This window comes from Eupeodes corollae, chromosome 2 (genome assembly GCF_945859685.1).
Source record: "Eupeodes corollae chromosome 2, idEupCoro1.1, whole genome shotgun sequence".
Lineage (NCBI taxonomy): Eukaryota > Metazoa > Arthropoda > Insecta > Diptera > Syrphidae > Eupeodes > Eupeodes corollae.
This window is the reverse complement of record NC_079148.1, coordinates 19,110,622-19,131,286: the sequence shown is the minus strand read 5'-3', so window position 1 is coordinate 19,131,286 and position 20,665 is coordinate 19,110,622. Positions and strand designations below refer to the sequence as shown.

Sequence of the window (20,665 nt, the reverse complement as noted above, 5' to 3'; positions counted from 1 at the left end):
CGTTTTTCAGAATCTCGTCAGAGGCAGCTCCAGAAGTTACTCCGAGAGAAGGTCCTAGGTAACAAAAACCTTCCCAGCTGCTTAGAGAAATGAGAGAGATTGCTAAGAACGCCGTGACAGACGAGGTTCTACTAGGACAGAGCGACTGCCTGAAAAAATTCGTAAACTGTTGGTGATTTTCGACAATCTTTAGGAGTTGAGTGTGCTAGCAGACACGGCAGACCGCATAATGGATGCCCTCAGCAGCACTTCTGTCATAGCGGTTCACGGTAGGGGCTTCCAACTGTCTCATTTCAAAACAGTCTGAATACTCACGTTTGGAGAAACAATTACAAGAGATGCAACTAACCATCCTCAATTGCTAAAAAGAGATACGGAGCCTAAGCGTAAATCAACAACATATATAGACAAAGCACTCTATGAGATGAAAAGTGCACAACCACAGCAACAGGCAAATTTCAAGCAACAACAGTGTCATAATCATGTCCAACGGCCAAGGGGAAGATCCACTACTACCAATCGAAGCAACGGTATCTGCTTCTACCACAATTGATAGGAAAGTGATGCTCAACACGATGCAACTTTACGCAGCTAATTCCTCAATTCCTATGGCGAAAAAAACCTAAAGCTAGACCTCATCCTTCGGAGATGTTTTTCTTGGACGTTTATTATTGCTGACATCCCCACTGATATCATTGGAGCCAACTTTCTTTCTCACTTCAACCTGCTTCTGGATTTAAAAAAAACAGCGTCTCTTAGATCCTCTCTCAGTCATGAAGGTCGCCATGTTTTTTTACAAGTAGCACATATGTAAAGAAGCATAGTGGTGGTTTACAACAATATAACAAAAAACGTCCCACAGAAACGCGTGGCCGGGTCAGCTAGTTTTATGATAAAATTAAATTTTGTTCAAAATGGTTCTTTTTTAAGGAACTCAAACTGACCATAAACTTTAATCTTTAATGATTAAACTTTTTATCTTAAATTTGAATAAGTAACGTATTCCAGCGAAATTACTCTCAGTAATCCAAATTTGACTGCATTTTCCAAAACAGCTGCGGATTGTTAAATTCACTAAATCAAAACCAACAGAAAAAACAAATCTTTAAGTGAATTTGATCGTATAAATTTGATCAGATTTATATCCCTTGATGTAAGCCACATCATATTAAAAATCAATTAAATTCACCATCAACGCAGCCAAATCCACACTTATCCACAATAATAAAAAAAAGGCATATTTTTAAATCTCAGCAATTTCGAAAAACAAATATTAATTTTATGAAGCAGAAAGCAGAAGCAGCCATCACCATGCTTTAGTTTATTGATGCACAGAATAATCCAATCTTCATGACAGTTAATGTCTGTCAAATTGATTCTAAAGACTGAAGGAAGGGTAGAGGGTAGTGGAGGGATTGAAATTCAACCATCAATGTGCTACCATAAGAAATCTCTTTAAATCAATCTAATCAAATTTTTTGATTTTATGAATATTTCGTTGGTGGTTGCGGTTGTGGATTTTATTAAAAGAATTAAATAGTGTATGTAGGACCAAGAAAAATTAAATTTAAAATTCTCAGATAAACCACAACGATTATTACGGTTTTCCATTAATACGGTCGACAGATGTTTCACATTTTGCAATAAAAGATCTCACCCATCATATTCATAAAGTGGAACAATCAAGTGGGTGCCGTTATCTATTTTTAAGTCTTTTAAGGACTTTTTGGTGTAAGAGTCTCAGAGATGCCAACACCATGAATTTAAATTAATATACTTATAAATTTGAATTATTTTGTTGATTTTCGAGTGAGGAACCTTTTTGTCAAAATTAATTGGAAATGTCAATGATACGTTACAGGTTTTCTATTTCATGCTTAATAAATAAAAGAATAATTCATATTTCTCCGGGATTTATTTAACATCAGAACAACATTTTTTTCCATTTCATCCATTTTTCCCAATAACAATTTAGGTAGCTGACATTTTTGAAGTTGTCATATTTTGACATTTGACAGTAAGAACTATGCCATTACTTAAAAATGGTAATTCCCTACGCTTTTTCCCAATTTTGTAAATAAAAGTTTTATGGAAGTGTTATATCTCGAAGAGGTGATCACGACTTCCATCCGTGAATTTGTGGTTCAAGACCTTTGTACTTTTCATTTTTAACATACAGAAACTATGTAAAAGTTTTCCAATTGCGACGTGCTGATTTTGAGAGCTCATGGCGGCCATATTGATTCTTTTTATGTCTGTCAAAACATTTTCTTTTAATAAGTCACTAAAGAAAAATCATTATGCCAAGTGACTTACAAGACCTTGGCGTCTTGCAGAACACGATATGGTGAATTTTGCATTATAGTCTGAGCCTGCACCAGTACTAAATCCAACTGGTCCAGGAGCTGAAACCAAACGGCCATACGCTGGAGGCGTAATCGTACTGACTTCTTTGAAAATTATGAGCGCAGGGCATCACCGTAAACGGCGATCGATCAAATGGCCTGATTTGGATCAAATGGCCTGAATTTGATCAAATGGCCTGAATTGGATGATATGGGCACAAAAGACACGTGGTTTTAACAGCTACATACGTTCCAGACAGCTGAAGTTGGTTTCATGGCATGGTTATCTCGCACGAATCAAATTGATCCGACACCAAGATCGTGTGTTCTTAACCCTTTATACTTTTTCTTGTGCGGCTTTCTAAAGTCGCAGGTCTATGGAAATAAGCCGGAAATTATTGTGGTGCTCAAAGACACAATAATCGATGCCATGGTTCAAATTAAGATTGGTTTTCGCAAAAAAATCATCTAAAATTGGGCCTTTCGAATGCAGTCCAACCAGTGAAGCCGCAATAACCATTTTAACGATGTTATATTTCACTCATATTATTGTCATTGATATGGCTCCATCAATTAAGATAAAACCTAATTGATGTCTCATATGTTTTATTCAATTTTTAAATCGAAAAAAAAGTTGTTGGCAATGCTGATTATCCGTTAAAGGTTCTTCTATTGACCGCTTGGAAATGAAGAATGTTGCTCTATAAAAGGGTAATCAACTTTTTGCCAAGATTCAAAAGTACTATATTTTCCCCTTTCAACAGTGTTTTTGACATTCATTTGCTTGAATAACACTTATACAAAACTTGACAGTGTTTCAGAATGATTGATGGATTTTAATGTTCAACCCCACAAACCACCATCAGGGTTTAGTAAGTTGATGATGATGATGAATTTCTTTCGGTCAAGAGGCCTGCCGCCCGTCTTCATTTATTAAGCTAAAGCCTGTTGAATATTCTTAAGCTAATTTTTTTTTCTCCTCTGTATTGAAAACCATGCCAACTTGTTTTGCATGTTAAAAACTACTTAAGACGCAACATTTCAAAAAAGAAAGAGAGAGCATTATATTTCCTTTGTTTGAACTTTTGAACCCAAACAACATTAATCTTCATATAGCACTAAGTACACCACCTTCACTTCCTTTTAAGTGTGCTATTTGGACTTTCATGATGTTGTTTTTATTTTTCTGTCCCTTTCGCTTTCAAGTTGTGTACCGCTGTCATAAGGACGATAAGATTAAAGGATATTTATTAGCATCATGTGCGTGTGGGTTAAACAATCACAATAAATTCAAACAATATAAATTATTCGTCCAATGAAGTGATTCTGGCTGAAGGAAGAACGAAGGAGGTGATGGTATAGTTAGACGTTGAACCTTTATAATTATATTTGCCGTCTCATAGTCATACATGTGAGGCGCCGCCGCCGTCGCCTGAAAGACATACTAAATAATTAACTATGGGATCTATGTCCTGCTCTGTGTGTGTACATAACACATATTTGCAAGAACCTCGTGAAATGTAAATTTCATGAAAGCCGACCAAATAATTCTAATGAGTGGTTTCAATTATCCGGAGACGTAATATAATACGAGATGCTAATTTGAGAATGACGTTAAACGAAGGAAGGATATTTTATTAAGTCCTGCAAGATAAGATGTCTAATATCATAAGGGAATAGACCTTTGTAATAAGGGTTGTATCTTGTTGATTTTGAGAAGTTATTTGAGGGAAGTAAATGCATAGATACTATATATGTGAAATAGGAGTCTGTATAATTATATCTCGGAGCTTTTAATAATAGATTAAATTAATGAACTACTATATGAGGATGTAGAATATGATTCCTTATTATAATAATATTTATGGTTCCCAAGGACTAATATAATTTTAGTTATTATCAAATGATCAAATTGCTTTGAAAACTTTCAATTTCTTTTGGAAATGATTTTGATTTTTAAACAGAAAATTTTTTCAAGTAATAAACTTGCACTCTAGTTTTAACTTATTTGGAGTAAAGCGAATTTATTTAAAGCAAAGATTATATCTTGTTTAAAAGAATATCATAAATGTCGAATTGAAAATTCTGACATTTCTCGAAGTTTCAAAGTCTCTAGAGTCGAAATAAAAGATTTTTAGAGAGATTCGCGAAGTTTTTTTTCGTCATCCATAGCTAAGGAACCAGTAGAGATATCGACTTCAAATAATATTTTTTACATAGATAATAATGCAGAATGGATGGATTTTTTACTATAGCAATTTAAAAAAAGATACAAATTTTGGTTAACCAAATATGTATATTTTTGAAAAAAAAACCAATAAACGGTTTTTTTATCAATCAATTAACTGAAAAAATAAATTTGTCACCTCGAAAATTTTACGAACAAAAAATGATTTTATCTCCAAAATAATTTTGAGCAACGAAGAATAACGTTTTTGACATCTGGTAAAATTTTGAAGAAAAATCGAATTTACAGTTTTCTTTTTATAAGAAATAAAAACCTGAACAAATATTACTCAAATTTGGTAAAAATTGACTTTCGACTCAAACATCTTTTCAAAAACTTCAGATTATGGCTTCAATATTTTATTTATATTTTAAAAAATATTGTTTTTAACATTCTGTAAAATTTTGAGAAAAATCAAATTGATAGTTTTTCTTACTAAAAATAAAAAAAAAAAGAAAATGCAACAGAAGTTGGTAAAAATTGGTTTTCGACACTTTCGATATCTTTTCAAAAATTTGAGATTATGACTTTCAACTAATTTTATCTTAAAAGAAATATTGTTTTTAAACATTCTGAAAAATTTTAAAAAAATCGAATTGACATTTTTCTTACAAAAAATAAAAACCTAAACAAAAAATGATTTGCGACCCAAATATTTTTTCAAAATTTTGAAATGTTTTCTTTTAACTACTTTTATCTTTTAAAAAAATATTGTTGTCAATATACCTTCAAATTTTAAGAAAAATCGAATTGACGGTATTTTTACAAAATTTACATTCGACTCAAATATCTTTTCAAAAGTTTTAAATTATGGCTTTAATCTAATTTTGTTTTGTTATGTTGTAAAATTAACAAAACCGATACGCGAATTTATTAACTTTTGATGTAGGTTGGCGGAACAACAATCCGCAAATTAAAAAAAAAAAAAAAAAAAACATGAAAACTATAAGAAAACGAAACAATTTCAAATAATAATGGATAGGTTGCCGGCGCGCACGAGTTTATATCTACTTCTTATTGAAAACAATGACAAATGTCAAATTCCAAAAAGGGTTTATTCGTTAATTTTACCACCGACCGCAAAAACAGTGCTGTCACCCAGTAGCACCGTTTGGGGTAGGTTATTAGAAGGTAGGTTTTATTAATCGAACTCGAGATAAAGGAAACGACACCGACGGAAAATCAACCACAAATTACAGGAAAATATGAAAAGCACAAAACTCACTTGAAAGAAAAAAATACTTTGCTTCTTTTGGTTACAAAAGCCGATCCTGCCTCTTCCTTATCCTCTCTTTTGAACAACGCCTTCCTCACAAATTTTGTTTAAATTTTAATTTTATTATCGCCCAACACAAACTAACACGATGTTTCATCTTCTTTCTTCCTCAAACATTTTTTACTACTTTTACTTTGTTTTCTTTCAACGCCTCACTCTCCTTCGCTTCTCTCAAGAGTGTCATATTCAATGCGAACTTCAATCATCCAAGAGGCCACGACCAGTATGCCATCCTACCCTAACCTTTTGTTATGATCGGTTTTCTCTTTCGGTCTAACTGCGACATGACACCCCGCTTTTTCGCTAGGGTGCATACCGATTTCAAAAACCAGCCAAACCTTTGTGGTCTCTTTTACCTTGGTGATTTGACGAGATCAGTTCTTATCCCTTGAATCCAATTGGTCTAAAAAAAAGTAAACGAAAAATTATTGACAGTTCGCGAATAAAATCTCCAGCCCAAACCAGCCCAGTTTAATAACTTGAAGAGAGCGTTCTTGCAATTAGGAACCTTGGCGTTTTTGAACCAATATTGAGAAGCAGATTGTTCAAAATTTACAGACTCTAGAGACCTAGACTTCCGTGCAGACAATTTTAGGGGAAGGGAAAACACATCTCAAGGTGACTTTACTTACTAATTTTAGAGTGTTGTGCAAATTAGAGAAAGGATGCACACTATTCGTTGAACATGGGTAAACTCCTCATGTTTTTCTACTTTTGTGGGCCACCTGTCGCACACTCAATAAGTTCGTCTTTGTGACTCATCCGTCACACAATTATGCATTTTGTGACCGCCCGGTACAAAGTTTAAAACTAAATTAAAATGTGGACCTTCTGTCACACAACTCCGCATTACCACCGAAAGACCTATTTTGTTTACTTTTCCAAAATACAATAAGAGCATACACTGACTGTTGGAAAGCAGGATTCAACTGGCCTCAACGAAAAAAAAGGATATGATAGGCTAGTGAAACTTGTTGTGGTAAATTTTACAGCAACAGTAAGAAATATTGTTTTCAAAATCGGTACAATTTTGGGAAAAATCGAATTGGCAGTTTTTTGTACAAAAAATAAAAACCTAAAAAAAAAAAGGGCCTTTCGACTCAAATATCTTTTAAAAATTTAAAAACATTAGCTTCGAACTATTTTTATATTACGGAAATATTTTTTTCGACATTCAGTAATTTTTTTATAAAAATTAGTCAGTTTTTTCATACAAAATTAAAATCTACAAAAAATAGTTCGTAAAATTGGTAAAAATTGATGTACGGCGTTCGATATGTAGTGAATAATAGAAGACATTGACTTCAAATAAAGTTTATTCATACAATTTGTATTTGTTTATATAAGAAATAAAAACTTTTGAAAAATGCTGCTAAAATTGGTAAAAAGTGCTTTTCGACTAAAACCGCGTTAGCTAAAATAGATTTTGAAATCAAACTATTTAATCATATCCAAAATATTGTTGGTATTACAATTTTTTTTTTTTAATAATTAAACTGACACCTTTTTTAGCAAAACATGAAAACCTACAATCCTTTTAAGCAAAACTAATAAACAGTCGGGATGGGAAGTTATCAGTTTGGGTCGTACCCCAGCCTCTATTTAAAAAAAATAAAATGCACGACTGGGTCGCACGAACTTGCTCCTGTATGCAAAATGTCTTTTAAAAAAGTACTTATATAAGATTTAGAAATATACCTGTAAAATAAGTTTGTCTTCAAAGACATAAATGCATTTAATTTGTCAAAAAAAACGCACGATCTTTGTATATGAAAACCATAGTACTCTCACGAGCAGAAACTTTTAGGGCGACCAGAAGAACGCCGAGTCGTTGGCGTGGCGTTAGTATCGAAAGTGAAGAAATTCAGAGAATAAGGGAGATAATTAATTTTCGACCCAAAAAGTCAACACAATTTCCTTCATTTTATTTGAGTCTATACTCGTATATGTTTTCACATAAAGAGCTTCCATATGAAGGTTGATGAATTTGTTTTTGTTTTTTTATATCAATGCACTTTATATAAAAAACGGAAAAGTAAAACAAAATGGCTAAATATTGTATCTAATAAGGGGATGAAAGATACTTTTGCATGCTTACGTCAGCTGTTTAGGATCTTTTACCGATATTTGTTTTTATTTAATTTTAATTCATAAGTCTGCTTTTACTTGGGTACGATCTTTGTATATGAAAAATGGTTTCTATTATGTATAAAGCTACGATGCGTTCCATATAAATTAAACTTGTTCCTTAAAAGCTTTTTTCCTTTAGATAGCTTTATTGTAATTTCATATTAGAAGAACCAGGATGTAAAATAAATAAGATAAAAAAGAGGCATGACCATGAATGTTTAAATTGTAAAGCGATCGCCTATTGGTTGTGTAGCGAGATAGCAGGTAGATGTCTAAAACGACTAAAGAATAGTTCATTGGCGAGCTTAGCTTTATGCAGATAGATAGATAAGGACATGTTTATGATGATAATGAAGGAATGTTATTGGTAGCTAAAAGGTACATACTACATTCCTTCTTTACTATAAGTTTTCAGCGCTAACATGGAGTTTTTACGTTCAGTTTATTTATTTTGTTAAAGTTTAAAAAAATAACAAGCATACGAACAGGTACAAGAAATTGCTATTCATGTTTTGTTTACAGTCAGGCTTTTGTGCGTTTGGGATTTTAGTTATGAAGTGACACGTAAGCAGTAGTTGTAGAAGTTGTACGTAATGCCTTTATAAGTAGGTATAATGTGTATACGTTGAAAAAGTGATTCTAATAGAAAATACATATACTCTTTCTGGCCCGTTTCTTTAACTTGTACTAAGTTTATATAGGCGAACGAAAGTAAATCATGTGTGAAACAACCTTATTCGTAAAGAATAATATTTTAAAATCACATTTACAAAGTTACCAAGATATTACTTTTTGATAGACACTGTTAAATAGATTGTTGATTAAATATATCATATCCAATACAGTTGCGCTACATGGGCGGCCATATCGTTGGTATTTACAATAATTTTAGTTATAAAAATACATAAATATGTACCAAATGCACTAATTTAGATAAAAGCTAGGAATGTAATTACAATTTTGATAAAATAATGCGCTCTTTCGGGCTCATGCACAGTTAAAATATAAAAAAAAAAAAACTATTTTAAGATTCAAAATTTCGCCCGAAAAATAAGTTTGTCTTCAAAAATTTAAATGCCATTTTATAAATAAAAAAACATTTGATTTTTCAAATTTTTTTTTTGAAAATCGTTATAGCGGTTTTTTTTTAAATTAATTTTTTATATATAAAATTTTCCAATTTTGTTCTAAAAATATTTTTGGTACGCAGTTGTTTAGAGATTGTTAATATACGCTTCACGTTTGAATTTCGTAAAAAAATGTTGAAACGTTTTTGAGATATCGAATTTTGAAAAAATAAAATTCAATATTTTTTTAAAAATCCAAACAATAATAAATTGCACTTTTAATAATCAAATATTGTTAAGGCAATATAAGAGCTCATTCAGAAAAAAAAAATTATTGAAATCGGTTCATAAGTTGCTGAGAAAATTAAAAAACAAAATAACGGTTGTATGAGCAGTACCTTTCCAGAGCAATACAAAAATTTGTTTTTCTTATAAAAAGAAGCCAAGTTAAAAAATAAAATTTTAGAGAAAATTTAAAGAAAATCTATCGGTTTGTTTTTGAGAAAATTCGAATTTTCGTTTTTTGACCAAAAAAATTGTATGGTGGCCACTGTTAGTTTTGATCTTAAAAAAAATGAAAAAAACGCCTAACGCGAATCTGCTCAAAACCTTAACTTCCAAGTTTGAACTCAATCGACCCAATGGTTTAGGCTGTAAGAGCGTGGACAGACAGACAAAACCGACCGGACGGAATCGCGGGACCCACTTTTTTCGACTTCTCTACCATCGTAATATCATGTTTGATTAAAATCTCGAGTTCGAAATTTTGCACGAATGCAAAACTTGCCATATAGTTCCTATATGTCGCAAGTAAAAAAAGGTATTAGGATTGATTATACAGGATTTTTCAATAAAAGGTTTCACCATTATATTTAATACTAAATATGTATTTTCATATCCTTTTCCATGCCTAATTCACATATTTGGCCAACTTCTGTGATACTATCAAGAACAGAGATTTGCACCAATATGGAATGCTTTAAAAAAAACATGACAGTTTTAAAAGCTTGAATTTCAAAATGAAAGGTTTCATTGTAAAACCCTACTGCATACTTGAAACATGTTGATAATTGTTTGCCTTTTAATGATTGCATATTATTACATATTTATATTTCAGAAACAAATAATTCAGAAACGGGTTTATCGCTTGGGATATTTTTCTTGAGTTTCTTTTAGATATAAAATTAAATTTTATGTAATTTTTTATTTAAAATTCGGTGGTTATAAATAACATCAATTCCAATTAAGTTGTAATTTTTACTTATAAATATCATATTTCCCAAAACATGTTATTTTCTTAAATCATTCCTTCATTTTAAAAATAAAACGAACATAAATTAAAAAAGATAATTTTTTCCTATTGCTGACATTTATGTGGAATATCTTTCATTGGGGAATTATTTCTCAGAAATATTATTCATAAAGCTCCTATGATGGTTTATTTAATTATACAGCAATATGCAATGTAAAACAAAAAATATTTCCGACAAATAGGTGACAAGTCACTTTTTTTAATTTCAAAAAAATTTTAAATTCAAAAGAAAAATACTCCTGTCATTTACCGAAATGTTTGAATTGTGGTCAATGACTTTGCAGAAATAATACTTTTATTTTTTCATTCACAAAAACACAATGGAACACAAAAGAAATATTTGTGTACAATCATATAGAAAAGTTTATCGTCCTACTTGCAGCGTCCACTCGTCATTCTAGGAATAAGGAAATATTTGAAATACAGAATAAATTTCAGAATAACAATGTGATTGACTTTAAGTAATTTAGACTTCGTAGAAAAATCACAGCAATCCTTTGTTTAAATTATACAAATATTTACGCATTTCCTATTTTCATGTTATTATAGTTTAAGGTTCAGCATCATTGAAAAAGCAAAGTCAAGCCAAATTTCCGAATATCAGAAATCTTAAAAGATCTGTATTGTTGTTTTTTTTTGTTTTTATGTTTTAGTTTTTATTATAAACTTCCCAAAGTAAGTTATTTAATCGATCCGATTAGTCGAGTTAAAAATGTTGACATTTTTCGACGTTTCAAGTCCCCAGATTCTAAATCAAAGATTTTTAAAGAGATGTGTGCGTGTTTACGTAGATTCTTATGTCCGTAACTTCGAGATACCATGGTAATTTGCTGTTTAGTTTTTTTCTTAAATCAGCAAAAAAGTATTTTGTGAATTACAATCTTGAAGCTTCAATTCTTATATCGAGATTATATTTAAGGATTGAGAAAGTTTACATCACGGTAACATTTCGCAAAACAAGATTAATGAGTAGTCATATTAAATTATTCCCCTGAAGTAGTAGATTGCGAATTAAAAGCTGAAATATACTTTGATTTCAACAAGCTCGAATTATGACTTTTGATAGTTATTACCAAATTATGAAATTTTGTATTTTACGAAGATTGGAAAGCTAAATAATTACACCTTTCTCGTTCATTTTATGATAAAATCGTCTCGATTTACTAAAAAAACGATTTTCGTGAATTGAAACCTAAAATTTAGCAATCAATAATTTTCAATTCTCTCCGTACATTTTTCTTCGTCTATATCTCAAGAACCAGTAGAGATATCGACTTCAAATAAACGTGTGTATGCAGATAAAAACAAAGAACGATGCAGAAAAAAAAATAATACTTGAATCGAAAACCAATTCTAATCGGTTTTCTTCTTGTTTTTTTTAGGTTTAGGTGTTTTATTACATAAGTTGTCAGTTGAATTTTTTTAAGAAATGTACTTAAAATTACTAACAATATTTTGAATAGTTGAATGAATGTCGAAAACAATATTTTCTATAAGACGAAATTAGTTTGAAGCGTATATTTTAAATTTTTATAATATTTGAGTCAATAATATACTTTTAGCTAATTTTAGTCATTTTTTTAAGTTTTTATTTTTTGTCAAAAAAAACTGTCAATTCGATTTATTTCAAAATTATACCAGATTCATTGAAATATCTTTTGAAACATTAAAGATTTGAACTTAAAACTAATAAAAAATTTAGTTTTTTTTTCAAAATTCAGTAAAATTGTGGTAAAGATTTTAGAATTTGGAATTTTAAGTTTGTTTTTACAAAAAATAAAAACCTAAAAAAAAACATTACTAAAAGTTGGTAAAAATTGATTTTCGACTTAAATATTATAAGATTATGACCTAATGTCAATATCCAACAGTCAGTTTTTTCATAAAAATAAAATCTACACAATGTTGGTAAAAATTGATGTACGGTTCTCGATATCACGTGAATAAATGAAGGTATTGACTTCAAAATGCAAAATTTTGTTGTTTACGTAAGATTATTATTGTTGTTATTATTATTATTTATATTTTATTTATTTTGTCACCTTATTGAGTCGTTACAATACATTTAGGAATTCTTGGCCTTGGTATTACTTGGGTTTTTTGCTAATTAATGTTGAAGAATTTTCTTGTAATATGACAGGTATCGATGATCACAGACTTCTGCATTGTATCTATGGTGGGTTGTCGCTATCCGAGCGTGTTGATATTTACTTTTAGATTTTTGTCGTTGACGCCTTCAGCACTTATGATTATAGGCATAATCTTCTTTTTATCTAGATTCCAACTCCTTTTCGTTTCTACTGCTAGCTCAGCATATCTACTGCATTTCTCAGCGTATGAGCGACTAGCGTTTCTCGTTGCCGGGACTGCTATATCAATGAAGTAGCCCCTGCGCTTCTTTTTTTCAAGATGGTGATGGGCGGTTATGGATTCTTGTGTGATCCGAGTATATTTTACGATCATAGTAGATTTTTACGTTTTCCTTTTCCACTAGTGTTTGCGGGCAATACGCATAATAGGGTGTTCCTTCAGATGAGATCTTGTACTTCTCGAGAAGTTTCTTGTGAAGAATATTCGCTACGTTATTATGTCTTTTTGTATATTCGGTGCGTGCGTCCTGATATGATGTGGTTTATTGGTTCGAATTGGCTCATACATCTTTGGCATTTGTCAGCGGTGACATTTAAGTCGTTTATGACAGTTTTTCTGTAGGTTTTCGTTGGGATTACCTGGTCTTGTATGGCAATCATAAAGGACTAAGTTTCGGCATACAGGTTACCATTTAAAAGCCATTTGTGTGACATAAATTTGTCAACATTTTCAGCATTTATTGACCTGTTATATAGTACCGCCCGTGGATACGTTTTATCACCCAGTTTTGTTCCATTACAGATCTGTCTTCCGATTGTTGTTCGAAGCTGCTGTTCAGATTCAGAGGCTTTAAGTTTTTATCCGCTTCAGATATTGTTTTGATGAGCTTAGATGTTTGTGCTTTCATATAAAAGTAGTCCCGAAGAGATCGTATTTGGTTATCATGTAAGCTTTAAAGGTTAACGAAGTATCTTCCGCCTTCTCTCCTCGGTGTTATCATCCTTTTGCAACATGATTTCGGGTTGTGAAATTTATAATCCGTGAGCATTGTCCTGATTTTTCGTTGAACGTTGGACTGAATCTTGGTAGTTGTCTATTTGATAACGCCAAAACTGTATGTGAGTATCGGGACTGCGTATGTATTGATGGCTTTTATCAAGTTTTTACTATTAAGATTTTAATTCGCAATTTTGTGGATACGTGCTTTGAACTTTATAATTGAGTTGGTTTTTACCATTTTTTTTATTTATGTGTTTGTTTCGGACCATTCCCAAATTTGTATAGATGTCTTGTTTTTCCATTTGCTTGATTTCGTGGGTGTCTGAGTCCTGACCTTCGCTGTTTGTCCATTCGCCTCTATTGATTTGTATTGTCCTGCATTTTTCAAGCCAAACTTCATATTAATATCATTACTAAACATATAGCAACAATTTTTATTAACTGTTTTAAACTTTTTCGTGTTGATGCGTATATTTTAAAGTCATCCAAATATATTAGGTGACTAAGTGTCTCTTGACTAGAATTTCCCTTTATCTTGTACCCATACTTGCTGTTCTTTATAGCTGAATCACAAACACGCTTCAGTTTCGGCTTCGTCTGCGTTACGGTGGGCCTGCTTCGGGGTCCACCGTTTAGATAATTGAACTAGAGCTTCCGTTTGGGTTACATTACGTTCTTTTCCTTACGATTGTCAAACGAAACGTGAGGTCGAAGCTCCATTGTGATAGCATGCATTGAATTCCTATGGCTGAACTCGTAAACGTCAGGTGAAGCCGAAGCTGAAGCGTGTTTGTGATTCAGCCATTAGCGGGGTGCTAAGAGGGTTGAGCGCAATGCAGAACTAAAGGGCCGATAGACAGTCAATTTGAAAGATTCCACATTATATGTTGTTGTTTTTTATGGATATTTGGATATTTTTTCGCCAGTGTGCATGTCATGCTGGAGGAAAGCAATTGTACTTGGGTGTATTTTGTAGATCCCTAGGACCTCGACGAGCCAGCTTGGTGGGACACTATCGAATGCTTTTTGGTAGTCTATGAAACATGCATGTAGATTTCTGGTATGGCTGTTTATCTGTTCTAGTATGACCTGGTCTATGGTTAGTTGTTCCTTACAGCCTTTAGCGTATTTCCGGCACCATTTTTGTTTTTCGCAGATGATGTGGTTTTGTATCAGGTGGTCGTTAATAAGGTGACTGAGACAGGCTGTTATTATTATGTACATAGTTATCAGGCATGTAATTGGGATTCCTTTAGCAGGTTTACCGTTGAAACCTTTGTCTTTCGCTAGCAGATAGATAATACCATTGGTAAGACTAGTTGGGAATTTCTTTGGGTCTTGGATGCATTCGTTAAGTAGATTTGTTTGACTTGGTCACATGTCAAATGGTAGGTTAACATTTCCTCAAGCTGCATGTATCTCTGCTTTTCGTCTCTGATCCATTTTGCATCGGTGTTGTCATTCATTTCTTTGGACCATATTAATGACCAGTATGTTTCGGTGTCCTCTCTGCTCGGAAAGCTGTCATCTTCCGTACTCGAGTTCTTTTTGAGACTTTTCTCGTTTGTAGTGAAAGTTGTGTTGTTCTGACGCCCGTTGATTGGACAGTTTGTATTTTCGTTGACATATGTATGTATATATTTATATTTTTCAAAGTAAATGTTGTGCAATTTACAAGCAATATTCTAGAGTTAAACGTTTGATGGTGAATTGTCAGACCTTCCTCAACAGAAATGCCACTTTCAAGTGTCAAATCATAGTAAACAACCATTTAAACTTTAAACGCAGCCAAAAACACCGTTTTCTCGTTCCTATCCACTTTAATTCTTTCTGAATTGTTCTTAACAATCTATTTTTATGTTTATAAAACATTTTTAGTACGTGACAAACTAAAAGGGAAAGAAATTAAAGTAAATACTTTGAAAAACTCGAAAATTATAAAACTATTTTATACTTTTTAATTCAACAATGTATGTTTATATTCCAAAATAAACTTTTTATTATTTAAATATTAAAAGCAAATTTTTAATGCATGCTTTTTACAATTTTTCTTTCAAAAAATGGCAAGATATACAAAAAGGTTAAAAAATAACAACAATTACTGACCTAACCTTGATATAGACCTATGATTCTTTTAAGAAGACCCTTCTATCAGGGTTGTCATTATTTATATGTATTTAGCATAACTTCTTTCCACCCCTCGCAATATGATAACTTTCTTTCGTTTTGTTAAATGTGTGTGGTCGGATATTTATGTATAGTGGTTTTCGCAGAAAAAATGTTGTGGTTAAAATAAAATGTTGGCTGTAACTTAAAGTTCTAAGGAATACGAATGGTTTTTGTGAATAAAAATAAGGTTCATAAACCAAAATGCTAACATCTTAGTTTGTCTGTTAAAAAGTTTATTTTAACATAAGTGCCCCTGCGGAATGAAAGTTTTATTTTAATATGAATCCCAGCAAACAGTTTATAACTAACTGGATACAAAACTTCCCCAGAAAAGGATACCCGAAACGAAAGATGAAATTACTTTTTTTGGGAAGTCGCTGATGGCGAGTGGTTGGGCTTTATCAGAGATAAGTGTCGACTTATGTTATGAATTATTTATACAGATGACATTCTCATAAATGCAACAACTGTTAGAATGTATTTCTTAGCTACAGAAATATAATTTAAGTAAGTTTTGTTCAGGCGTGATTATTTCTTTCGATAGGGAATTATTTCTTATTGCTTTTTTGGTTTGACTCAAAAGAAAGCTAACCATTCTCTTGATTTGTTTGACTGTCTTCTTATTTAAGCCAAATTTATCATTATTTCAACCAATACAAACTGTTCCATATTTAGCATGAAATTTAGTATTTTAAATTTTATCCGGCAGAAATAATATTCAAATCAAAACAACAAGTTTCCCATCAAGCTGTTTGTTGACATAATACATTTTAAATAAACTATTCTAAAGTGCCCCTTGAGAAATCTTACAAATTAATTCATCACTTTAAATCCTCTTCAAAAACTGCGGTATCGTTTTTGACATCTTGATGGTTGTGGAAATTTTCGGAAAACCACTGTGAAATATTCTATAGAAATGGTAATAAATATTAAGTTAACAATGCGACGAATTTGTTTCTATTTTGTCACAACCCACAACACTAATTACTTAATAGACAAATCTGTCACCAGAAAAAACATAACATCATCATAAATTTTCAAAACAAAAAAACTTCTCCACCGCCCCCAAAATAAATAAATTGTGTGTTAAATCAGGCGTCTGATTTAAAAGTATCTATCTCAATTAAAAGATACAAAGCTTGTACAATTTTGTTCATAAAGAAGATACAAAAAACACCAACCGGCTGCATTCGACTATTTTGACATTTTTGACACTCAAAAGAACTTTTCTCCCGAATGTCTTTCGTGTTCTTCATGTGTTTTGAATATGTTTCAATCTATTTCTGTGGAGAAGGAATTCTTGTTGATTTATTTTATTTTGTATTTTGTTTAGAAAGTGTGCGCTCGGAGATTTTTGAACAGATATCATTGTTAATTTCATTATATTTTGATATTGATTTTGAAAAATTAGAAACAAAACGACTTTAATAAACATACGATGTTTATTTCAGGGTGGAAACGAAGTCTCGTTTTGAATGGACATCAATTTATTATTCTTTTAAATACAGATAATGACTGACCATAGTTAACATTGTAGCTTTATTTAGCTTCTTTTTAATTTTGTATGCGTTATTTTTTTTAAATTTTCTTAGAGAACCTTGGTGGAAACAACAATTTTACTATTTTGTAGAAAATGTTGCTAACGGTTTGTAATTAGTCAACTGATTTAACAATTTGCTGAACTTCCAAGTCCAAATTTTCCTTTAAAATACATTCAATATCATCCTCGTAATGTCTCAACTCTCCTTCTTCATTCCAAAATGGTATAAGTTTTTGTTGCCATTGAAACAAATCGTACATATGACAAAAACTATTCTTCGAAGCTTTTTTAATCAATTCCAAATAAGTTGGAAAAATTTGATGAGCCCTTAATTGTGCCATCAAGAATATAGCGAGCTTTTCATTTTCGAAATCTCTTTGTCTTCCAAAAAGATCTTTTGCTTCGATAAAACATTCTCTAGCTTCAACATGAGTTGAATGATTTTTCGAATGTATCTTACCCAAGTTCAATAAAGTTTTGGCTTTTAAATCAGCGAAGTTGTTCTCATTACTCAAGTTCAAAGATAGCTTTAATTTTCTGAGTGCCAAATTTGCATCGGAAGAAGAAACACTACAAGTAGGAAGTAGACATTTTAGAAATTTTAAAATATAACCAAAAAGCTTACTTAAAATGAGAGATTCCAAGATTAAGATAGAATTCACATTTATTCCTTTTAGAATCGTTTGCCATTATGTGCTTTTCAATATTTTTAAGAATATCTAAGGCCTCTTGATACCTTTGCTTTGCGGCTAGGTATTCCGATTGGCGTAATTTTGCACAACAATACAAGTTGGCACTTTCTTTTATCCCAACTTAAATGTGGAATATTTTAAAACGGATTAAACGCATTAAAGCACACATTTTTAAAACAGAATTTGTACCTCCATATATAACTTCAGAAGCTCTCTCGGCTAGACTTGCTGAATTAGAGACATTCTTTTTAAAATTCAAAGCAGCAAGTCGTAATAGTGTATCACAAAGCTTTGCACACACATCTTCGACCAAGAACTTTCGATCCATATCGTTGGTATACCATGTGGTTCCCTTGCATTTATCTAAGGACTTTTCCATAAACGAGATTGCTTCTTCCAGACACTCATCTTTATAGACAAAAAATCTTTTAGTTTATAAAGTTGTTCATTTAAGTAGCTTACCTTTCTCTGCTAGTACGATACCATACTCAAAATACACTCTAGACAAATCTTCTAAACATTCATCGCCCCAACTGTTTGATAGTTTCAAAATAATTTTAAAAATCTCCTTCACCAACCAATTGAAGGCTAGGTCTTGAGCTTGAATCATATGAACCGTTTGTATAAGTAATCGAAGAGTAAGCTTTTCGTCTTTTGGATCGGTTCGATAGGCATCTTCCGCTAATTTGATATTCTGAACTATTGCCAAGAGTAAGCAATAATAATCTCGAACACGTTTTTTTAAACGAATATCTGTTCTAATAAGATTTTCTTCTAAAACCACAAGTTCTTGAAAATATTTAACAGCTATTAAATAACCTTCATTTTTAAGACTATTTTCAAAAAATTTGTAAATTTCATCTTGCGAAAGATGAGGGTTTGCATTGTTTACGGTTTTACAGGCTAAAATAGCTCGATTCGGAAATTGACGTTTTGTCTTCGTTGATTGTGGCCGTTTTTGCTTAATATTTTGCATTTTATCCAAACAAATGTAGTACAGTAAATATTTCCTTTTTTCAAAGACGTTAAAATTGATTTTTGACAATCAAACAACGTATTAAAGTATTTTTTTCCTAAAACTGTTTTGTTTTTTTATTTTATCGATAAAGAAAAGTGGAAGTTTTCTCCATTACACTGCTTAAAATTACTAGACTTCTGCATATCTAAAAGATAGTGTTACAATTTTGTTCCTTCGGGGGATTCCAATCAATTACAAAAGTATTTCAATCTCATATCTATCAGACACATAATTTCACACCTACTCAAATACCTCTCAAAATAGTCCAGTCCGTAGTAATTGCTTTTCCGGTATATTTAGTTGAGACTTGCAACGATGCTCTTTCTCTGTATGAATATAAAAATATCTAAAAATACAAGATCGTACTTCCAAAGAATGCCCCAAAAATCATTCCGCCCACACGCCTCACACACGTATCAGATATAATTGCAGGCAATTATCATAAAATCTTTCATGCATTGCACCACTTAACCTGATGATGATGATGATGATGTTTCAAAAAAAAAGCGTGCGTTAAAAACAAAAAACCTCACATTCCCTATATTCAAAAATAGATTTCGAGGCATCATCCACAAGAAGAAAAAACCTTTCACTGAGTCAACTTGGTGAAAGTTCTTTGAGACTGTCAAAATGTCAAAATAGACATTGTGAGGCACACTTTTCTGTGCCGAATGTTTTTTTTTTCATGACTTATTTTACAACAAGAAGAACCACAAATACTGCCTCTGTTTTAAGTGATAAATTTTGTTAAAACATCTCCGAATATTTTTTCAAAAACCAAGACATTTTGAGATTGATTGCGCTGTTTTATATGTTTTATGAGGACAGAAGTGACCATAAAATAATTAGTACTTTTATTTTATGATGATAGCTAGGTGGTTTTGACAACCTAAATCTGCTATGAATTATGTGATGATATGACAGTCTAGAAATGTTTCAAAAATGCCACAGAACTTCAGAGGAAAATTGGCGGTATTTCATGATAAAGTCATGATGTTTCTAATAAAAAGAGTGTTCGATTGGGAAAATCAACATTTCACTTAATTTTTGCTTTAAAAAACTATCACAGATCTCAAAACTTCACCACGGCGCGCTGGCCGCACCGTCCAGCATCCGTAAAGAAATCGAAAAATGTATGAAATTAATTTTGATACAAAAACCATACTGCCTTTGATGTTTTCAACATATTATTGATTTTACATTTATCGTTTTTGTGGTTGTTTCTTTAATTTTTTTTTCAAAAACACACCAATTTTTAAGTCATCTACCTCAACATCTTCTTAGGAAGAAAAACAAAAGAAAACAAGAAAATCAAATAATATTGTTTTTGTTTGAGATATCTTGAATTGTTTTGAAAACCCACTCCATGTGGCTAAATAAACACACTTGAGTTAAGTAGTTCCAACATCACCACCACAAAAACGCTTTTAAGATTTGTTTTCCATCTATTGAAGGAAGCCGAAGCAGGATAGAGATGTAAAGTGTTTTGACATAACCACTACTAGACATAGGAAATGTGCACTGCATTTTAGAATTAAGGAACTTAAATATGTATAATTATAAGTTATGAGCTCTTTTTGGAGATTTGATTAGATGGGGTGAGGGAAGTAGTTTCAAAAAAAATATTTTCTAAAAGTAAGTTCATTCCATATTAATCTTGTTTGAGTAATACACTTCCCATTTAATTTATTTCGTATCGTGAATTGTGTCAGTTGTCACAACTTTCCTTCTTTGTTTACAGTGACGTTTTATAATTTTGTGTCAATCTTAAATGATGAGACGTCAAAATGATTCATTTT

General features: G+C 31.7%; 2 protein-coding genes across 3 annotated transcripts in view; one reads left to right on the top strand and one right to left on the bottom strand.

Moving 5' to 3' along the window:
- LOC129947126 (TWiK family of potassium channels protein 9) overlaps positions 1-20,665 on the top strand; it is a 103,868-nt gene that overhangs the window by 59,922 nt on the left and 23,281 nt on the right. The gene's annotated exons all lie outside the window — the stretch shown is intronic.
- LOC129947125 (uncharacterized) lies at positions 17,054-18,950 on the bottom strand. Its single transcript, XM_056057565.1, has 4 exons — positions 18,311-18,950; positions 18,038-18,256; positions 17,782-17,968; positions 17,054-17,726 (listed from the first exon to the last, which is right to left on the bottom strand). Exons 1-4 carry the CDS (start codon positions 18,822-18,824, stop codon positions 17,270-17,272), a joined length of 1,377 nt encoding a protein of 458 aa, XP_055913540.1. The 5' UTR covers positions 18,825-18,950; the 3' UTR covers positions 17,054-17,269.